Source organism: Melospiza georgiana, chromosome 2 (assembly GCF_028018845.1).
Source record: "Melospiza georgiana isolate bMelGeo1 chromosome 2, bMelGeo1.pri, whole genome shotgun sequence".
Taxonomy (NCBI): Eukaryota; Metazoa; Chordata; class Aves; order Passeriformes; family Passerellidae; genus Melospiza; species Melospiza georgiana.
In genome coordinates, this window is record NC_080431.1 from 82711573 (window position 1) to 82732109 (window position 20537).

At 39.2% G+C, this 20537-nt stretch overlaps 1 protein-coding gene across 2 annotated transcripts in view; it reads left to right on the forward strand.

Moving 5' to 3' along the window:
* The window catches only part of GSK3B (glycogen synthase kinase 3 beta), a 148843-nt gene that overhangs the window by 85674 nt on the left and 42632 nt on the right, over positions 1-20537 (forward strand). For both annotated transcript variants that reach the window (XM_058045038.1, XM_058045040.1), the window contains exons 4-6: positions 6612-6722; positions 9624-9754; positions 11576-11682. In XM_058045038.1, coding sequence (XP_057901021.1) covers positions 6612-6722; positions 9624-9754; positions 11576-11682 — 349 coding nt within the window. The remainder of the gene's footprint in view (positions 1-6611; positions 6723-9623; positions 9755-11575; positions 11683-20537) is intronic.

Below are 20537 nucleotides of genomic sequence, written 5' to 3' on the forward strand. Positions count from 1 at the left end.
TTTCCAGTGTTGGATGGCCATTAGGAAGGCAACTTGTGGTGTTTGTCCTGAGGCAGACGTGTAGTTTGAACCATTATTGTATATTGTCTTGTCTAGCTTTTTGTCATGGATGTATCCTGATTCAGAAATTCATACTCGCTCTGGAAGGTAGTGAACAGTCAAGAAAACAGGTGGATCTCCAAAGGCTCTGCTTTTTGTTTCATCATGAGGTGTGCAGGACAGTCCAGTGATTCAAACATCATCTGTTCATTTTCATCTTCCAGCAGACCTATGGCAACAGTTTATGGCACAGTGAGCCCCTGTTTGGGAGCTGGGGTTCAAGCATCCCCAGATCACTTATATCAAAGAGGATAGCTCAGTCCTGCCTTTTAGATGTTGGGCAGATGTTTCCAACTTCATAGAAATTCTCCTTGGAAGTACGTCTGTAAGCTTAAGGAATTCACAGGGCATAAAATAAACAACAATCATCAGGGATTCCCAAATTATTTTAATGTGTCACCTTTTCCTTTACAGTAGCTGCTCTTTAGATGGGAAGACAGGTCAGAAAATGTCTTTTTTTTATTCTGATAAAGAATGTCTTAGTGCATCACCTAAGAACCTCTACTCTTTCAGTGATCAAATGTAGATAATATAAACCAGCTGGCTTCAAACAAGACCCTAGAAAGTTCTTAAATACCAATTTCTTAAATACTAATTTTATTGGGAGGGTTGACTTCTGGCCTTATGCTGCCATCACAGCTTACCCACTTGGCAGTTCATACCTACCTAACATGACTGTGTTTTGCTGAAGAGTAATGAGCATTACAGAGCAGTTTGCTAAGTTTTGACAAGTAGACATAGGAACAGAACTTTTGGTACAGATCTCAGTTCTCAAACTCAGTCATGAAGAGCGAGGGATTAGAAAAGAAGATACTTTGCCCAATATTTGCAGTAGTATTAGAAAATATTGTTATCTTTATGAACACTGAAGTTGAGTCTTCAACTGTTCTTACACCCCTGCATTTATCTGTGTGAAACTGCAACTGTATCTCTGGGTTTACACTCCCTTTTCTTTGGTGGCAGCCAAAGCTCTGGTTTGAAGTAGATGTGGTTGTAAATTGCAAGTAAAAAACAGGCACACGTGGCCACTGGATGTCACCATTCCTTCATACAAATAAGGTCAGCTAGCAAATATTTTGCGTTTTCAAATATTTCTTGAGTATCACGTCTACTCAGTAGTTAGAGTGTGAAGGCACCAAATTTTTGCTTTGTCTCTGAAAGTGTATCCTAAGTCTTTGTATCCTTAATGTACAATGTCAGCCTTCAAGATAAGGAGGGTGGGTCTCTCATGGTGCTTGATAAAGGAGTGTGAAGTGTGTGCTAGTTGTGGCTTTAAGAAAAGTAAAATAACATTTTTCTGAATCTAGGGCAAAAACTGTGACTTTTGTGTATAGTCTAAATCTAGATGCCTGCATCAGGGTGAAGGGCATATTTTACCTCATGTTGACACTCCAGTGTTCAAATAATGCCCTCTCAAAAAAGGCATAGTCTGCATGAAATGCTGAAAGGCATTTTCTTGCTTTCAACTCAAAGGTAAATCTCTCAGGTGCTTTCTGACAGAACCCTTGCATTGCTGCATCCTGTCACTAACTGCTCCGTGCAGCACCTACCTCTGAAACATCAGTGGGGTGCTGTCATATCCTAAATAAAAAATCCTCCTGGATAAGCTGATTGGTTTATTTACCACATACAGCCCTTATACTGAAGCCTTGGGGTAATTTTAATAATGAGAAGTACATTTTGGAGGCATATTACTTAATTTTAGGTGCATTGCTTGTCTGTGTGCATTTAGCCTGAGTAGGCATATGAAGTGAGTTTCCTCAGAGTGCAATTCCACATTTATTTCTCCTAATGCAAAGTTAGCTTAAGAAACTCCTGTGTTTTTCATGTCCTCTCAGTTATGCCCATACAGCTGATCAGGTGGAGTCCATCAAAAACAAGCAAAAACCCCTCCCAAACCACACCAGAACCACTGTCACACTGTTACTGATTTGCCAGGAGATGAAAACTGAATTGAGCATGTTCACCACTTTTCCCAAATGCTGAGCAGTAAATATGGTCACCCTAAAGAAAGGGCATCCAGAATAGTTTCTTAACCTTCTTACCCTATTACTTGATGTTCAGAGAAGTTTTCCTTCAATTCCACATAGGCCTTGACAGTTCAGGAGTACTTCCAATGTCTTACTAGATGCTGGCATATTATCAGAGTAAGAATTTTCCTTTTGCTGTTAGTTTGGTGTTTGGCATATATGACCTCCCTGGCTTCTATCATCATGGTGGTAAATAGGGGAAATAGTTGGACTGTGACTGGCTTAATGTTGGTTGCTACTTTATATGTGCATGTTGTAAATGTAGTGTGTCTGATAAATGAAAACAAAAGCTTGTAGGAACCACTTTGGATCAATTTGAGGTTTGTCAAGGTAGGAGATGATCACAGAGAAGCAATATTTTAACTATCACTGCAAGGAACAATCTAGAAAAGTGAATCTTTGAATTCAATAGCCATTGCTTTATTTTAATTCAATAGCTGTTTCTTTATATTGGCCTCAAGCACAACTGGAGGATGCTTTAAACAGATTACTTCTGTGGACTGAAAGGATGAGAGTTTTAAAATGGAGTTGGACACCTCCAGCCTTTCCTTTTTCAGTAAGGCAGTGTTTTCAATTTTACTCAGTCCTCAGCCACATTGTGTGTAATACCCATGTACTTTCATCCTGTTTTGTCTCCAATTTCTGACACAAGAAAAAGAATGAAGTTGCTAAAATGTTTTGGCTCTTGTGTCCTAGTCTTTCTCATGCCTCTTATTATGGTACAGGTTGCACGAGTATTTACTTGCATTAAGTATTTCCCACCAAAGTGAAGCAGTGCCTGAATTGGTGCTTCTTGAGAGGTGCAGAGCAATTTGATGGCAAAGCACTGATTATTTTGCTGTGGCTCATTTTGGAGCAGTGTTTGTCAACTGAGGATTCATCTGCCAAGTGACAAAAAGCAGCTTGTAGCACTTGATGCTGGTACATGAGCTGCATTGCTGAAGTCAAAATCCTAATGAAATACTTTTGATTCTGGGTTTCAGGATCTGCTATTCTGCTCTTCTCCTTTTTTATTTTTAACTGTACATGGTCATAATCTTAGCAGCAAGCCCAGGAGAATAAAAATACACTTGATCTGCAACAGAAGGCTAGTAAGCCCAAGGTCTTTAAGGAGAAGTGAGTTATTTAATGACATCTTGTGTTTGCTTTCTGTATTTCGTATGCTGCAGCTTCTCTGGTCTTTTCTGTTCTCTGTAGGTAATTTCAGACATGCTTGTGACAGTCAGGTTACCTTGTTTTGTTCCCAGACCAGCAGTTTTGAAACAGCAGTATGGAAACAAGTCACTTGTGGAATATGTGGTGAGGTTCCCTGTAATGGAAAGATAAGCCTTGATTGTCCCAGTTGATCCTCGAGCAGTTGCCCTCATTTGGCAAGCTCTTCAAGCTAACCCTGTTTCCTACTGCATTACATCTGGGTCACTGGAAAAATATGTGTTTAGGAGGAATGCATGAGGTAGGCAAACCAGGTTACATCATGCTCAGAGCTTGTCAGGCCATGACTGCTTCCTAGCTCGTCCTGAATCTTGTTCAGGGGAATCCAGGTAACTTGGATATTATTTTCATCCAGTTCATGCTCGCTGAGAAGGATCAGGGGTTGTGTAAAATCTTTCCTGTATGTTTATCAGACCAGTGCCAGATGACATCAGGAGGATGTCACTCAAAACACCTGAATAGTCTTTAATTCATTATAGCAGTCATTAAGAGAACCTCTGGAGTCGGTTGTGTGTGGCAGGGGTGGAACATGCCGGCACTTACATGGCCTATGGGATAAGTCTTGCATTTATAGCTGCATATTGGAGTTCTGGGTCCCTCAAGTGGTACATCAAAACTTGATAGTTGATGAGGGGGGGGGAAAGGTGTTCTTGTGCCTTTGTGTTCTGTGTGATACACATTTACACAGGAGCAGCACCACACAAAATCCACGCTGTTTGTTCCGGTACTGCAGGATGGCATCAAAACTCAGAAGTGAAGCCTTCGTCTCTAAAGATGCAAATGCCTCCAGGTTTTTTGTGCTTGTGTCATGATACTGAATTGGTCCCATTTTTAATAGCATGTAAAATTAGAAATAAAAATGGAGGCGCTGAAAGCAAAGCAAAGATGATATGAACTAGAGTGTAGTTCTAAAAACTCTCTGCTGTGAAGTAGTGTAGACAGGGTTTATTGATCATATGTTTTACTGTTTTACATGTGTCCTTTTGTTTGTATTATGAGAGGATTATAAAATCACTATAATTTAATTTTTACTCATTTTTTTCCTCTAATCTCTCATGTAAATCTTTTTGATACATGAAACATGAATACTTGGATCAAAGTCACCAACCTCAGTAACAGTACTCGGTGAAGTGATTTGTCACCAGTAAGACTTTCCCATCCTCTGAGAGGCAGACATTTAGCATATTCATCAGGTTGTACCTACACTGAAGCAAACAGCATTCATATTCATGTGACTGTTTTCTCTCATGGTTTACAGATTGCCTTACCAGCATAAGCTAACTTAGAATTTTTTAGGACATTTATTTTTGGTATTTTATAACTAAACCTTGAAAGCTCTGACCTAAGAAGAGGCAGTGGATGAATTTTATTGGCTTGAAGTGAGAGTCAGGGAAAGAAGAACTTTCCTTGCTGCAGGAAAAGTGCTAAAATACAAGTGGTTTTGGTTTTTTTTTCCCTTGCATATATTTGCACGTCTGTGGAGTTCCAGAGCTGTCTGGTATTTCCTCTGCACTGCTGGTAGTTGTCCCTTCTCATCCATTTCAAAAATTTTCTTCTCCCCAGGTTGGTCCCCAGAAGCCTTCCCATTGTTCCCAGTTCCTGGGATGGCACTGGGAGAAGCACCAGCATAGGCAGGGTCTTGGAGGCCGCTCCTTGTCTATGTTTGAGAAGTATGATAAGACCAGATAGATACAAGTTGGTGGGCCATTGTCATTTGCTTGATACTGTGCTATTGCCACTGTCATTTAAACAATGATATTAAGAAAAGAGCTTTTTTTGTAGGGAAAAACGACATAGGCAGGGCCATACAAGGTGACTTGGTCTATTAGGAGGTATTGGTAAGAGCTATTAAAATGTCCTGAAAATAAAGCCTTTATTGTCAAATAAGGGCAAGCAGAGATCTTGAATTCTGAGCCTTGAAAACACACAAAGCCAGCAGTTCTCTGCATATGTATTCAAGGTGTGTATTTCTCTGTGTGTTGGCATGTACCAGACTTCTGCTCTTTGCTGTGGCAGGACAGCTGAGCCCTGTGACAGAGGCACACCTCACTCTGTGCTCTAAGTGCTGGGTCAAGTTGCAGTAGAGTAGTATTAAATTGCTGTAGCTAGATGAGGTTTAGGTTCAGGTGTTAAGATGTAGATAGCCAGTGGATCTTCTGACAAGGGCCTCCAGTTGAAGACCTGGGAGCTCTGTGCTGTTTCCATCTGTATAAATTCTCTATGTATTATCTTTCTCTATAGAAAGTTCTAGGTGATAAAATAACAGGTACAGGAGAGATTACTTCTGGTTACTTCACTAGCTCTCAAAATCATTTTTTATGCTGAATTAATGGATTTTACCCACTCCCCAACATTAGATGTATTCACAATTCTGGTAGGATTTGCACTGAAGACTGCATTAAAATATCAGAAGTCTCTTTAAGACCTGTTTCACTGCTGAAAATTCTCAGTTTTGCAGTTAGGCACTATATGATTATAGTACTTTGTCATTTAAGTCCTCTTTGGTCCTTCTTTCCTTTGCTAATGTATAATAAGGTACTTTATTATGTAACAAAGTACCTTATTATAAGGCTACTTTTGTTGTTTCTCTGTGTTATGTTCACATGAACTTCTAACTTAATCCTAGATATTAAAAATTATACTTGAGACTTTGGGTTTGGCTTGTTCTCTTTTGTAATGAATAAGTTCATATGTTAAAGTTGGAAATAACTGGGACATAGAAATACCTGCAAACAGAATGATTATAAATTTTAACACTGGCTTACTGTATACAAATGGTTAATGTGTGTTAATGTCTTAATAGCTGGGAATTCAGTAAGATCAAAGTAACATTTCTAAAAGATGAAGGTTGTTTGAACTTTTTTTCATGTGTTGTTGTTGGGGGCTGAATTTTGAGCTTTTAAATTTGCACTTCTTGGGTTTTGGCAGGTAAGGGACTAATGAGTTAATAGGCTGTTTTAACTTATTATGCAGATGTTACCTTGAAATACTCTCCTAATGAAAATATTGACTGGGCAGAACAATTATATCCTTGTCTCCATTTATAATCAGAAAATATCTTACATAGGAGACCAGAACAATAACATGACCTTAAACATAAGTTTGACAAAAGTATGAATGCACAAGTACAAAGCCTAAATAGTTCCATGGTAAAGATGGGACTTTAAATGTCCACAGCTTTCTCATCTTTTAGGTTGCTTTTAACACTTTGATTGTACTTTATGCCTCAAATCTAGTGCTGATTTGTTTTTCTTCTTTATTCTCTTCCAGAAAGATGAGGTGTACCTCAACTTGGTGCTGGACTATGTTCCTGAAACAGTATACAGAGTTGCCAGACATTATAGTCGGGCCAAACAGACACTCCCTATGATTTATGTCAAGGTAGGTAACTGACAGATGTGGTTAGGTGAAGCAAGATAGTACAGAAATACACTGTGGATACTCTTTTCTGACATAACAGTAAATTTTCAGAAATTTTTAGAAGCAAATAGATCTTGAGGTAAGGAAAAAATTTAGAATTACTTGTTGTTATTGTGACGGAAGAATAGAGGGTTGAGACTTAAACACTCCCAATTTCTGACCTTACAGAAATCTTGGACTGGGTTGGGGATACAGAGTGTGGGGGGAGTGTTTTGTTTTTGATGCAGCTTGGACGGAGGCTGAGACCGGCCAGATTAGTGGCTTTCAGTTTCCTGAGATGGTGAAGACATAATAGAACAAAGGTCAGGAACTGAAAGAGGATGTCAGGAGGATGTTCTCTAATCTGTTATCTTCCCCTTTTCCTGGCATATGAGTAAGAGTTCATGTGCTTTTGTTGTGGTCATGAAAGGCACATTTTTGTTTCTACTTGAAGCTCATTGGCTTATGCCTTCAAAAGCTACATGGGGTAAGGTGCTTGTATGCACACTGTAGTTTCAAAAACTTATTCAAGTTGTATGCATCTTTTACACAGGAGTTAAAGTAAATAAAATTTCTCATTTGCTGTCCAACATGGCACCCATCTGCGGCCTCATAGTTCTGTTTCCTATATTGTGGTGAGCACAATCCACACACTAGTAAATGATGTTTTCACATGGCATTAACTTGTTAACATGGCACACAGGTAATATTTAATGGAAATTACCAACAAAATTTCCTGATGCATATTGATTTCTCCAGATACCTCCTTAAACGTGTAATGCTTAATGTAAGGGCTGGCTTAAGAAAAAGCTTCATTTTGGTGGAAATAAGATGAAAGTTTCAAAGGTGAAAGCTACAAATAGTAATTATTTCAATAATGAAGTTTTGTGCCATAACTACATGCATAAATTGTAAATGGCATGTCTCTGCAATAGGCATTATGTTTACCTGATTTTTAAGAAAGGACAGAAATTTATCATCCAGCAGACTTCAAGGTCTCACTTTGGTCTGTTGGTGGAACATCATGTCCTCAGATTATATGCTCCCTGAAATCTGTAGGCTTGGCTTTTGATATCTTGTTTATTTGTTTATATATCTTTTGTTAGTGTTCTTGCCCTAATTGTTCTCGTTGTGGGAACTTGAGAAAATTGTTCTTCCTTACACTTTCAGAGAAAAATCTGCTTCAACTCTTTCATCTTGCAGGATGCCTGGGACTTCCTGTTCCAGGTAGTCTGGAAAGCTATTCTTATTTTTCTGGCAAGGCTTTTATATAATCCTGTATTTAAAAAGATCATGTTGCCTTAATGTCATTAAAGATTTTGCAATTTTCCAGGCATCTTGGCTACACAAAGGTCAGATCATACCTATTTGTTCACTTCTAATGGATAACTAGGCAGGCAGAGAGCTGCTTTTCCCTGAGTAACAAAGAAACTTAAAGCTGCACAGAAGCTGCTCTAGTAATCTTCTGGTTAATTTTTATGTGTAATTTCTAACCTGCTGTAAGGAGTCCTTGGAAATTTTGGGTTTGCTTTGTGGAGATGAAAGGCATGCTTTATAAATCCCACATGTGTTAACTTGACCCCTCAAGTTAGAGCAGTCTTTTGCATTATTTTGCAATACACTTGCACAATACATACTTGAGGGACTAGAACAGGCAATTCGGAAAAAATGTTTGTTCGCTTTTCTTTGTGCAGAGTTGTGGTTTTCAGAAACAAGTATGAAAACCAGAGGCCTAGAGCCAAAATTCAAGCAATTCTCTTCCCTCTCCTACTTTCCTGCCAAATAAACAACAAAAAACAAGGGGGAGAGAAAGTGTGACGACCAAGATAATAGTGAAAGAGAGGCAAACATGACCTGATATCAATATCAAGTAATTGCACCTGGTTATATAGACCATTAAAGGTGAACTGTGGAAAAATGTGCTTGTGAAAGAAAAGTGTGGAGTTGCATCCCTGGTATAGTGTCCTGCCTGTAGCTTGATTTTTGTTTGTGGGGACACAACAAAAATAAAAAATAATCTGGCAGCCTTTCGTCAACCTTAAAACAGGGCTTTCTATGCCTTTATGACTGTAAACATCCTTAATTGTATCCAGCAGCTTTTCATTAGCCATAGCAAAAAGTGTGTATCTCCAGAAGCTGGACATCCTCCCCCTGCCCTGTAAGCTTCCTGTGAAGTTCTTGGCTTCATAATACCTCCTCTTGCTGTGTTCTTCCTTGCTAAGGGGTTAGCCAGCCCTGGAAAGTAGGCAGACAAAACTCTCCCTCAGCATACTTGTTTGTTGTGCCTTGCATAAACTTATTTTGAACAGTTGGTTTTATTTGCCTTCTGTTTTCATCCAGAGATTTGAAATTAAAATGACTCTGTCCCCTCAGCAAGAAACACTAGGAGATTCACTTCAGTGACAGGCTGAGACACTGCCCTTGTCTTTGGGCTATATTTAATATAGCTTCACTAACTAAAAGGTTTTCTTTTGCATTTTGTGGGGTGGTTTTTTTGGTTGTTTGTTTGTTTGGGGTTTTTTTAATAACCTGGAATACTTCACTGCTGTGAAGAGGCTTATTTGTAGAACAAACTGAAACTTTTTTGTGTATGCTTTTTATGATTGCCATTATTTACAAATGTTTGAAAACTGGCACAATTATTTCTTTGGAATTGTGCTAATTATGCTATCTGAAAGGACACATGAAAAGATTTGAACCACATGTGTGTGTATGTAGCAAAGGGCGTGTGGGGAAGGTATGCAAATACCTGGCCCACATTCCTAGCTCTAATAGGCATTCAGTATGGTCTTTTTCTCAGTGATTTTGTTTTTCTTCTAATAAGGGTTTGTGCTAAACTGATTGATTGTTTACCCTGATTTGACTGCTGTTTCTGTGTTCCAGTTGTACATGTATCAGCTGTTCCGGAGTTTAGCCTATATCCATTCCTTTGGGATCTGCCACCGGGATATAAAACCACAGAACCTCTTGCTGGACCCTGATACAGCTGTTCTAAAACTCTGTGACTTTGGAAGGTAAGTGCATTTGTGGCCTGAAATCTGGTGAAGAGGTCTTCCTTCAAAGTGAACCTTGATGCAACTTTGCCAAGAAATTCTCAGTGTCCCTTAGAAGGTTTTTATTTGTTGCTTAAAAGAGGAATTACTGCTATTCTATTTGCCCCCAAAGTGAGTTCAAAGGAGTGGCAGGGAAGAGCTGGAAAAGGGTATTAAGAGAGAGGGAATTAAACTTCACGCCTCTTGTTTTTGTAGGTATTAGAAAATGAAATAAATATACCATGACATAGGGAAAATACTGCAGCATGGAAAACCAGAACCAGTTATTGCAGTGAAGTGTGTTTGGGCAAGCAAGGACAGACGTGGTGGCATTGTAACTTAAAAAGGATGATGTTACACTAGTCAGTCTACTTGCACTTAAACAATTCACTTAATGTTGCTAATATCATAGAGGCTCAAAATCAGAAGCAGCACTTGCAGTTGAAGCTCTTGGATAGTGGATATCTATGTTCTAGTTTCCAAAGGCACATTTATTTCCAATATCCACTCAGAATCACCTTTAGAGTCCAGCCTCTACCTTAGAACTGATACAGAAATTGTTGCAATCTGCAGTGAGGCAGAACATAGATTTCTCTCTGAGAAAGTTCAGTCTTTAGATTGTGCTGTAACTTTGCAGACTAAAATAGTTAGGGTATATGTGTGAGAGGTTACAGAGGCTGCTGTTGCTAAATTTGCTTGGCCATAGTGAGTGGGAATGTCAGATGGGGGTTATTCATGCAGTGCATTGTCGTGGCCGTGCCTTGGGATCTCCTCAGCTCTACCTCACCAGCATTGGGGCAAAGTAGGAATCGTGCTGAAGCTCAAAACTGACAATGCATAAAGGGAATACATTTTTTTTTATCAGTGGGAATTTGTTAACTGTAGTTTCTATATAGAAACCTGAGACTTTTTAAAATGGGTGATGGAAGTTCTTCACTGAAGGCTGAGAGGAGTGTCTGGAGAGCTGAGCAGTGGATTTGACTGGCTTGCCACTCTGCAGTGTTTGGTGCTATTTAGGTGAATGTCATATTTCCAAAAGGACAGTAAGGAAGTTTTGTCTTCCAGCTCCTTTTTGTCTTGCACTTGTTAATTAAGAAAGAAGTGTAATATGCCCATAAACTCATGTTCCTAAAGCAGTGGGATCTTGTGGCCCATTCTTTTCTTGGATTCTTTTAAAGAGAAGTATTGAGGCAATACTGTAGGTTAAACCCTCTGTGGCTGATTGATTACAGTATAAGAGAAACCTTCATGTTAATTGTGGACCATGAATATGTGAATACAATGGCAAAGGTTTTTTTTTTCCCTTTGTCACCTCATACCAAGCTCCCTTAAGTAGCAAAGGAGCAGAATATTGTGATGGAAATTAAAACCAAACAAACAAAAAAGCAAACCAACAAACAAAAACCCCAAACAGACAAAAATACCCCCCTCAGTCCTTGTGAGTATCCAGAGCTTTTAAACCTTGAACGGTGACTACATTTGACCAAACTGTTTTCTGTCCTCCTTCCCACTGTAAACAAGCCTTTGTATCTTTCAAATGACAACTGGCAGCCAATAATTTGACCCTGTTTTTCACCTAGATTGTACGTGGAATTTCCTTTGCTGTCCCCAGTACAAAGTAGATGCTTGATGGATTGGACTGATTTCACAGTTAATCAAGGAGTCTGTTTGAATCAGCTTAAAAGAATATTATACCTCAACATTTGAGAATGGGGAGTGGGTGAAGAGTGACAAAGCTTCATGTTGGTGTGCACAGCAATATTGCAGGTGTTCATTACTGAAATACTGTTGTTTTCTTTGCAGTGCAAAACAGCTGGTTCGTGGAGAACCCAACGTGTCGTACATCTGCTCTCGGTACTACAGGGCACCAGAGTTGATCTTTGGGGCCACCGATTATACCTCCAGTATAGGTACGTGTGTGCATTTCATTGGCATCTGTACCAGATTTTATCCTCTGCCTCAGTTTTTATCCTCCATTGAAGTGTAAAGGTTTCCAGAGATCTCAAACATAATCCCTGGGGACTGAATTTGGTTGTAAATTATTAGATACCACTTTTTAAAGAAATACAAATGGTTTGTAGATGGCTGCTGTGCTTTCTACACCTTTTGAGATTTCAGCATTAATTACACTAGGAAAGGGGCTTTTTCAATGTAGAGGGGGGAAATCTGATTACAAATGAAAAAAAATTCCATGTAATGTTGCTATTTAGTTTAAAAGTAGGTATGAGATCTCAAGCCAGAAAAGCATTTTTAATAACTTGAAATAACTGTAAAGAATGTCTGCAGAAAACCAGCTACTGCTTCTGATGTGATGTGGTTTAGACATAAATCTGTAATTTATTTACTTGGCTTTTAGTAAAGAGTTTATAGGGGGAGGTAAGTGTGGCCTAATGATTGACTTTAAATTCTCTTTACAACTTTAATATATTGTGTACAGCAGTCCTTCTAATTCTGCTAGCTCTTACTGTCCTTTGGTCATTAATTTTGAACACAAAGAACTCTTTCTACATACCTGTCACATGGCTGTGTCATGGAGATACTAGGGAAGCTGGATGTTTGATGGAGATCAGGGAATAGCCAAGTTTTCTTACAGTAGAGAACCAAAAATGAACAGCAAAATGAAAAATCTTGGAAATGAACAACTGTGTGTTGGCTGGTTGTGGGTAACTACTTCAGATTTTCAGTCAAGATACTGCCTAGGCTCCTTCTGAGTTGTAGTGCAAAAGAGAGCAGCTTTGCCTCTCTGCACAATATTGGGGAACCTTTTACTTTGCTTATGGCCTTGAGTCATTTAGGCAAGGTTTAATGTTTTCAAAAGGATTTTGAGATCATGATCAACTCTTGGCAGACTGTGTTTATAACCAGTATATTTAAACTCACTATGTTTGAACTAGAGTGAAACTCAGTGGCTGGCTGACCTGTTTTAACTCTGCAGTTCTTAAAGAGGAACAAAAAGCCCCACTCAGTATGTTCCTGAAGACTTCCCTGCTCTCATAAATTTTTTTCACATTAGTTACTGTTCAGTATGTATTGTAGCAACTCTTGCATATTTTCCTGGTAGGAAAAAGAGGCAGAACCAAGAGTAGTCTAGGGCAAGTATGGCACAATAAATATAGAAGGGCAGAACTTACTGTTGGCTGCTGCCAGAAGTGGCAGCCCCACCCCTGCACTTGTCCCTGGATACCCTGGCTCTCACAGTTTACTGTTTAATTTGCTGATTCAGCATCAACTGACAAGAGATTTTGGCAGGTTAACTTCCTGCTGTGTGAGTGAGTGCAATCAGCAGTATTGTGCAGTCCAGTAAGCAGCAGAGCTCAGGTAAAAGCAAAGTGTTGTGAGCTCGTGAGGGGAAGGTGGCTGATCCCATTTGACATCTTTTTGCCAGCTGAGAGCTAATAGATTGGCTCAGCTGCATTATCAGAGTGCACTGAGACCTCTTGTTTCAGAGGATAGCTGCATAAAATGTGTATTTTATGTGTCAGCAGGAGAAACTGCTTTTCAGATAAGCCTGTGAAGTGTCTCTTGCTCCAACTGCAGACCCTTGTTCAATTTGTGCTTTCCATTTTTGTTGTTTTACCTGCTGGTCTCTAAAATGGTTCTAATAAAAATTGCATTCTGAAGTGCAATTTTTCACTTGCCTTCAAAAATATCTTGAATTTCAGTCATTGTTATGACTGTCTTGTGCCAAAAACCCCACCTGTCCCCCCAAATTCTTTCTTTGAAATTTGCACTGAATTGCTTGAAAATTAAGTTAATGGTCCTTCACTCCTTCCTGTCCTATCCACCTTCCTCTTCTTTCTTAGCAGTCTTTGGATTTGAGAGATGAGGAGGAATAAAATGCTTTTACAAGCTCTGCAGTTTTCCAGTGTTCTGCGGTACGCTAATTTCTAAGGGTTAAGAAATTCTAAGGGTTAATTTTGTGGGGCTGCTGTTTGTACATATCCCTTAGTTCTTGCTGGTAGGCAGCAATTGTGCATAGTGAGAACTCTTCCTTATTTCACATGGGATTGTTCATCCAAACTCATCCAGCTTGTTGGAATACCAATCAACAAGCATATAGAGATTTACTAAAAGAAGGAAAAGAGCATGTAATTCTTAGGGCTTTATCCATAGCTCAGAGTGTAGGGAACTGTGAAATGCTTCAGTATTGTAATGCTGCCTTTTAAACTTATATGTTGGCATGCTTAGTTTTTTTAGTTCTTGTTTTTCTTGTGAGTTGTTAGCATAACAACCTTTTCCCACTGTCGTCTTTATCACCCTGTAACAAAAAGTGAGCTTTACATGTAAGGCAGGGATCTTTATTCCCCCAGTTAAATATCCTCTAGTAAAACTGTGGTGAAAGTAAAATCAATGAAGAATACAAAGCCAAAAAGTGTTGTAAGTAGAAATTTTCCTGCATTATCTGCAAGGCTTCCAACTGTTTTTGTGAAGGTTTTTGTTGTATGTTAATGTTACTGCAGGGCTTATGATTATAATGCGCTGCAACAGGATAATGACTGGAAGGATTTCTGAGCAAGAAGTCCTTTTTAAGACTAGGCAGTGGCACTGGTGGCCCAATACTTGACTGCACAGCCAGCTGCATTATGGCAATGTCAGTTGTTAGTCATCTTGTTTGGCATTGCAACTAGGAGTTGCATTAGGCTGTCTGACTTCATCCACGTTGTCTTTAAACACATTAATTTGTCCTCATGACATTACTTGCTCTTCAGTGTAGCAGTTCATTCCAGGATGTGTCTCTTCATCCTGGATGTCACAACAAACTGTAAACTGGCATTTAACTTCCAGGATCTTGATTGTTTCATTGAAGTGCATTACTTCAATTCTAACCCAAGAGATCCCTTTAAAAAATAACTGAGCCAGGGGTGTGATGTTTGTCACACTTCTGTAAAGTACCACATTAGTGCTGCATTTAAATATATGCCATAGTAAGAGCAGCATCAAATCACATTTACTGCAGTTAGTGCCTCCAGCAGACCTGGGACTCTATTTTTAAAATAACGACCTGGGAAATGACCTATTAGAGTTCTTAAATAGTCACTGTTGCCAAATAGCTACAAGTCCCTACCCATAATAGCTGTTATGTGACTGCATTAGAACTTTACAGGATTTTTCAGTGGTTAGGCACAAGTATTCATGTCAATTGGGTGCCTTCATAGCTTGAACAGATTGGGCCTTTGTGCACCTTTGGCTATGAATTCTGCAAGTGTTTGTGTTTGTCTCTAAAGCTTGCTGGGAATGGACATAGTTTACTTCCTGCAGCTGATTTGCAGGAGTTTGTTGGTGGTTGTTTGGAATTTTTTGAGGGAGGTGAAGAGAGGGAAGTGGGGGGCTGGTTTGTTGGTTTTTTCCAAACCAAGCCCTTCAGCTGTGCCTTGACAGCGTTTTGGCTGGGGTTTCTTCTTTGCCGGTCTGTGTGTGTTATAGCATCCCAGAGTATGTTGATGGCATGGTTCTGGCTGTGCTGGTCATATGGGTGATGCTGCTGCTGAAAAACTCTGGAATGGATGCCCATGTTCCCCTGCATTGTCCAGGGACAGGCACTGGAGTAGGGCTAGATGCAGATGTTTTTGTTGCCTTGAGCTCCTTTTTTATGGAAAGAAGCTGTGCAGCTGACCTTTGCCTCCATCTCATGTGGTTTTTTCCTCAGGTGAGGTGGCAGGGCAGGGGAGGACTCAGCAGATCCTGGTGGTGCTTCTGCACAACGAGGGACTGCTGCTCTCAGTGCTTTTGTTCCACCACTGCGCTGGCAGGAGTTGGGAGTGTTCCAGAGGGAACATTTATAGCCACTGGCAGGGAAAGATTGATCTGCATGACCATTGCTGGCTTCTCTTGGGGTGTCTGAAAATAAGTATCATCAAGTCGTTCATTCACTTTCCTAGCAAGCATGAGTGTTTCACCTCAGCAGTTTGGAGCAGAAGCTCTTCTGCAGGTATGTGTAGTTGGCCAGTCTCAGAGTTTCTTGAGGAAGAACCACCACAAGGTGTGTCCCTGAACAGTTGCCAAACAGTCAGAAGGATTTGCTTCTTTCTCAGATGGCAACTTCCAGTGCTGAAAGGAAGCAGGTGTGTTAATTTACTGAAGTACTCTGCCACCTGTCATTGTAGTTTCATCTCTTCATTGCAAGAGAATAGAGATACCTCTGATTAGTTTTTGTTCCAAATACTGGAACAAGCATGTCTTTCAAGCATTTTCATGTTTCAGCCTTACTTCTTCTCATCAGTCCATGGATCTGTGGTGGCTTGATAACTTCTACCAACATAGCACACCTGCCTGTAATCCTGAATTTTGCTCTTTTTCTGACATCCCAAATATTGTTTCAAACAAGCAGGAGTGAAAAGCACTTTGGGTCTGGCATTTGGCAACTAGAAGCTGTTGATTTTATGACTTCCCAGGGCTGCTTTTCTGACTCTTGGTTTGTCTCCACAGTTTCCAGAGCAGCAGCTTTGAGTCACCTCCAAGATGGAGGAAGTCCATCAAGATGAAGGAATAGTGAGGCAGAGATGAATAGATGTGGGTAATAAAAAAGTAGGAAGGTAAATAAGCCCCATAAAGCATCAGATAAATGGAAGTTCTTTATTTGTACTAAGTGGATTAGAGAAACTGTCTTTTTTTCCCCCTTCCTCCTCCATGTGCTCCAAATAATGAGTAAGAGGATGTAGAGTGTAATTCAATGAATAGTGCTTCTGCTGTGAAGAATGGGGCCAGCTTTTCAGCTTGGAAAGACAGAGTTTGAGATCAGAAAAAGTGACATTTGTGGACAGGGTGTTAATTTCCAACTCCAAATGGCTATTGCACGCTTACAGAATTAAAGCTAAGGAGTGTATTTTGCACTGTTTCTCCCAAATGCCTCTTCCTGATTTAAAGATAAATACTTGTTTTCTTGCCTTCTGTAATGCTAGAATGCATTCAAAAGCAAGGGCATTATGAAGATTATATTATTAGCCATTGTCCATCTAACAGCTCTGAAGATCAATAAAGTAGTAGAGACTTAATTTAAGAAAAGTTTTGTAGTACAAGAGGCTGTATGAATTTTTGTGTGTTTAAATTAATGGAGGTAGGCTAGGTGATAATGGTATTTGTCTGTGTTCTTTAGTCTAGGAAAGATATGGCATTAGCTACCATTGTAATGTGTGACTACTATCTAAAATAAGCTTATTTGAGAGTTGCTGTTGCCTGGCAGTTGTATTTATTCTCTGTATTGTTTAGACTACATTTCACTGAAGGTATGAAGAAAGTACCCTTGCCTGCTATCTTAATATGAATAGTTTTCAGCATTTTCTCCTAAAATTTCACATTGTCCCAACTAGTTTGGTGTAAGGACCATTTGTTGATGTATTTTCTTTTAAGATTCTCTCTTGTTTATTAGCTAATTTAAAGTATGTGAATGAGAGTCCTAGATGGCTTTAATTAACTTGCACATACTGAAAAGAAGTAGTTTAGAAAATGCTTCTTCTCCCATGGGAGCAGGTAGTTACACCACATATTAATCTGTAGCATTTAGCTCTGACTGTACAAAGACATAAAAGTCTCTGGGAAGGAACTACTGTAAGCTGATCACTTCCTTTAAGTAACATGTCTTCAAATACATAAATTAGTACTTGTTTACTTCAGGCTTGAGGAAGAATTTTACCATCCTGATGTGGTAGATATATTTTAAAATGCAAGATATAAAGGGTGTGGGGGAAAAAAGAGCAAACTATCCTGGAACCAAATTTTAGTCAATGGCATAAATTCCATCAAGTTTCAGCAGAGATGAAATTTCTTAGTTTGTTCCTTATTGTACATTGCTTATCAAGAGTTGTATAAATACCTGTGTATATTGTGTTTTGTTTCTGTCCCTCCTTGGAGCTGCTCGAGTTAGCCTCCACTCTCTGGATTTTGTTGAGGTTGCTTCAAGGATTTGTTCCCTTCCTTGTCCAGGGAACATTGCCCAAGTCCTAATTCGGAAGTTGGTGAAATTACATGCCTGGAAAAAAGATGGAGATTTTGAAATGCCTGTGTTTTGCTACACTGTGTATTTAAAGTGTTAGCAGGCAAAATAAAGGAAAAGTCAATAGACTTTAAACAAGACATTAGATTGCCTAGTTTGGAAGATTTCAGTGCATAAGGAGCAATAGGTTTCTGATGGATTTTGATGTATGTTAGGGGGATTAAACCCAGCATGAATGCAGCAAGTATTCCTCAGCCATTGCCACCTATTTCCTCATGACCTACATCCTTGCTTTTTTTCCTCTGTTCCCATGTGACGCCCTCAGCTTTCTCGTGTGCCCTCTGCTGTTCGTGCTTGGCTTTCTTGAACAAGGACCTGCACGTTGTTCGACTGGTTTGCAGTTGCAGTTTGGCAGGGCTGGGGAATCCCAGAACTTCCCCAAGGACTGAACCCTCCTCACCTTGGCACCAACACTGATGATCCCTGCTGTTTTTGTAAAATTTTTGTATTGCATTTGAGACTTCTGCCCTACAGACTTGCCTGAAATAGACTGGTGGAGTGCAAAAGCATTTAGGGAAACTAGGAAAAGCAAAAACAGCTCAAAGCCAACCTAATGGAACAGTCAGACCAGAAGGCTATTTAAAACAGTTTTTAAAAGCCACAGTCTAATCTGAAAAAAGTAATGCTAGCATGGTTTCAAAATCTTAAAAGGAAGTGAATTGTGATTAAAGACTTACTCTCCTGACAGCTCTGTGTTTGTATATATTCTGTCAAATATTTGTCCTAGCCATATATAACATTTTCAGTGCAAAATAAGGATTTGAGTTGTAAATAATGATTACAAATTTGGTGTAACTATTTCTTTTGTAAAGGGCAGTCTAAAGGACTTGGCTTATTTAAAACCCTTTAAAGGTATCTTTAAATAGAATTTTAAGTTACAACACTCTGACTGCTGAGTACATTTAATCTATCTCTTCAGTACCTCTGGAGAAATCTATCTGTTGAACAGTTATGTAATTCCTCTAAACCTAATATACATGGGAGACACCAAAAGTGATGCTTTGCCGTCATGATTTTGCAGGATGTGTTGGTCCAGCAGCAGGAGCTATCAGAGAGAGACATTGATTAGCAGTTAGATGCAATTAAACATTCTTTACAGGATTCCTTCTTAGTTTGTTGTCCAAAAGAGATCTTAGCACCTCAGTGGCCATATCAGCTTTTATTAAATGTGACTAAAACATTAAAAAGCATCAACTTGTATGTTTGCTTGCTAAAATTCAAGACTCAAACGTCAAATAATTTCTGGTACTCTTTACATTGTAAGTAGTTACTTTTTAGGATAAACCCTGATGCAATGTTTTTTCCAAGACCTTAGGTAGAAGTGCATCCATTTGATTTGGAAGTGAATAATTTCAAAAGCTGAAGTAACGATAGTGGTGTTAGTTTACTGTATGTTCCAATTGAACCATATTCTGGACAAGGGGAAGTATTTTTGCATAGCCTTCTCACTCTTTCCTTTAGAAATGGGGGAAGGAAAACTGTGTTTTAACTTGCTGATTATTTTGATATAAATCTTAAACTCCTGAAATCTTTATTTGATTTTATTTTGCACCACTCTGTGGTGGTTGTGATAAAGTGATAAGAGATGGCTTGGAGAACTGTCAGAGGTGTTTTCCTTAGTTAGACCTTTAGCCATAACTGGCAGGGTTGTGTATATCCTGCTTTACAGTACCATGGATCATAGAATGGCTTAGGTTGGAACAGACCTTAAAGACCACCTTGTTCCAACCCCTTGCCATGGGCGGGGACACCTTCCACTAGACCAGGTTGCTCAGAGCTCCATCCAGGCCTCAAACACTTCCAGAGATGGGACATAGTTTAAATAGATGAGGGAGTAAGGATTTCTGTCATAGCATAGATTATCTCAGTGGAACAGGTCTCAGGAGATAAATTCTCCTGGGGAACAAGGCTAGCTCATAAAAGTAGGTGAGAGTTTAAAGACATATGGGTGGAAGGGGAAGGGGACTGGTTTTCCTTTTTGGGGTGTTTGTTTATATTCTAGGCTTTATGGCTCTTCTGTTGCTGATCACCTGTTTGAGATTGGACTTTAGTGTAAGGTTTCAGGTATTCATTCAACAATTGAAAACTTTCTAAAAACCTTTACAGTGAATCTGTTTTTGGGGAGAAGCAGTTTTCTGCATTCAAGTACAATACTTCTACTGTGTTGAGCAGCTTAAAATCCCATTTATTTGCTGTGCAATTGCATTAGATTCTCACAAGAACTGATAAAGTGTTTATTGCATTTGCTTTGTTAGATTTTTCTCTTTGGTTAATTACATTCCAAAAATAAAATACTGTATTCTGTAGTACACTTAGATACATTCCTAAGTTGCTGCTGTAATATTTAATCGCCTAATTATTTAAGAACATATACCTGCAATAGATTATGAAAATTATCTTAATGTAGGAGGAATAGCTCCTAAGGACTTCTTGAGGTTTTTGGTATACATACAAAAATTAGATAAAGGCTTCTTCTGTAGATGCTGTTGACATGTGATCTGTGACTTGCAGTTCTGTTACTCATCCAAGTTGGCAAATGGAATTGGGATAAAGATTAGATCTTGAAGTGACTGGGTAGAGAGGCTGCCTCCCAGATCCCTTAATCATCATGTACTTCAGGATACCAGTAGTACTTGCAGTACTGGTTCATCTGTCAGTGCATGTATGCTTTCAATATATGTATGAAAAACTGAGTCTATTCAACACTCAGAAACAATAAAAACATCAGCCACTGTGTTGCATGCTACCTATGCACAGTTCATAATCAATGTGATT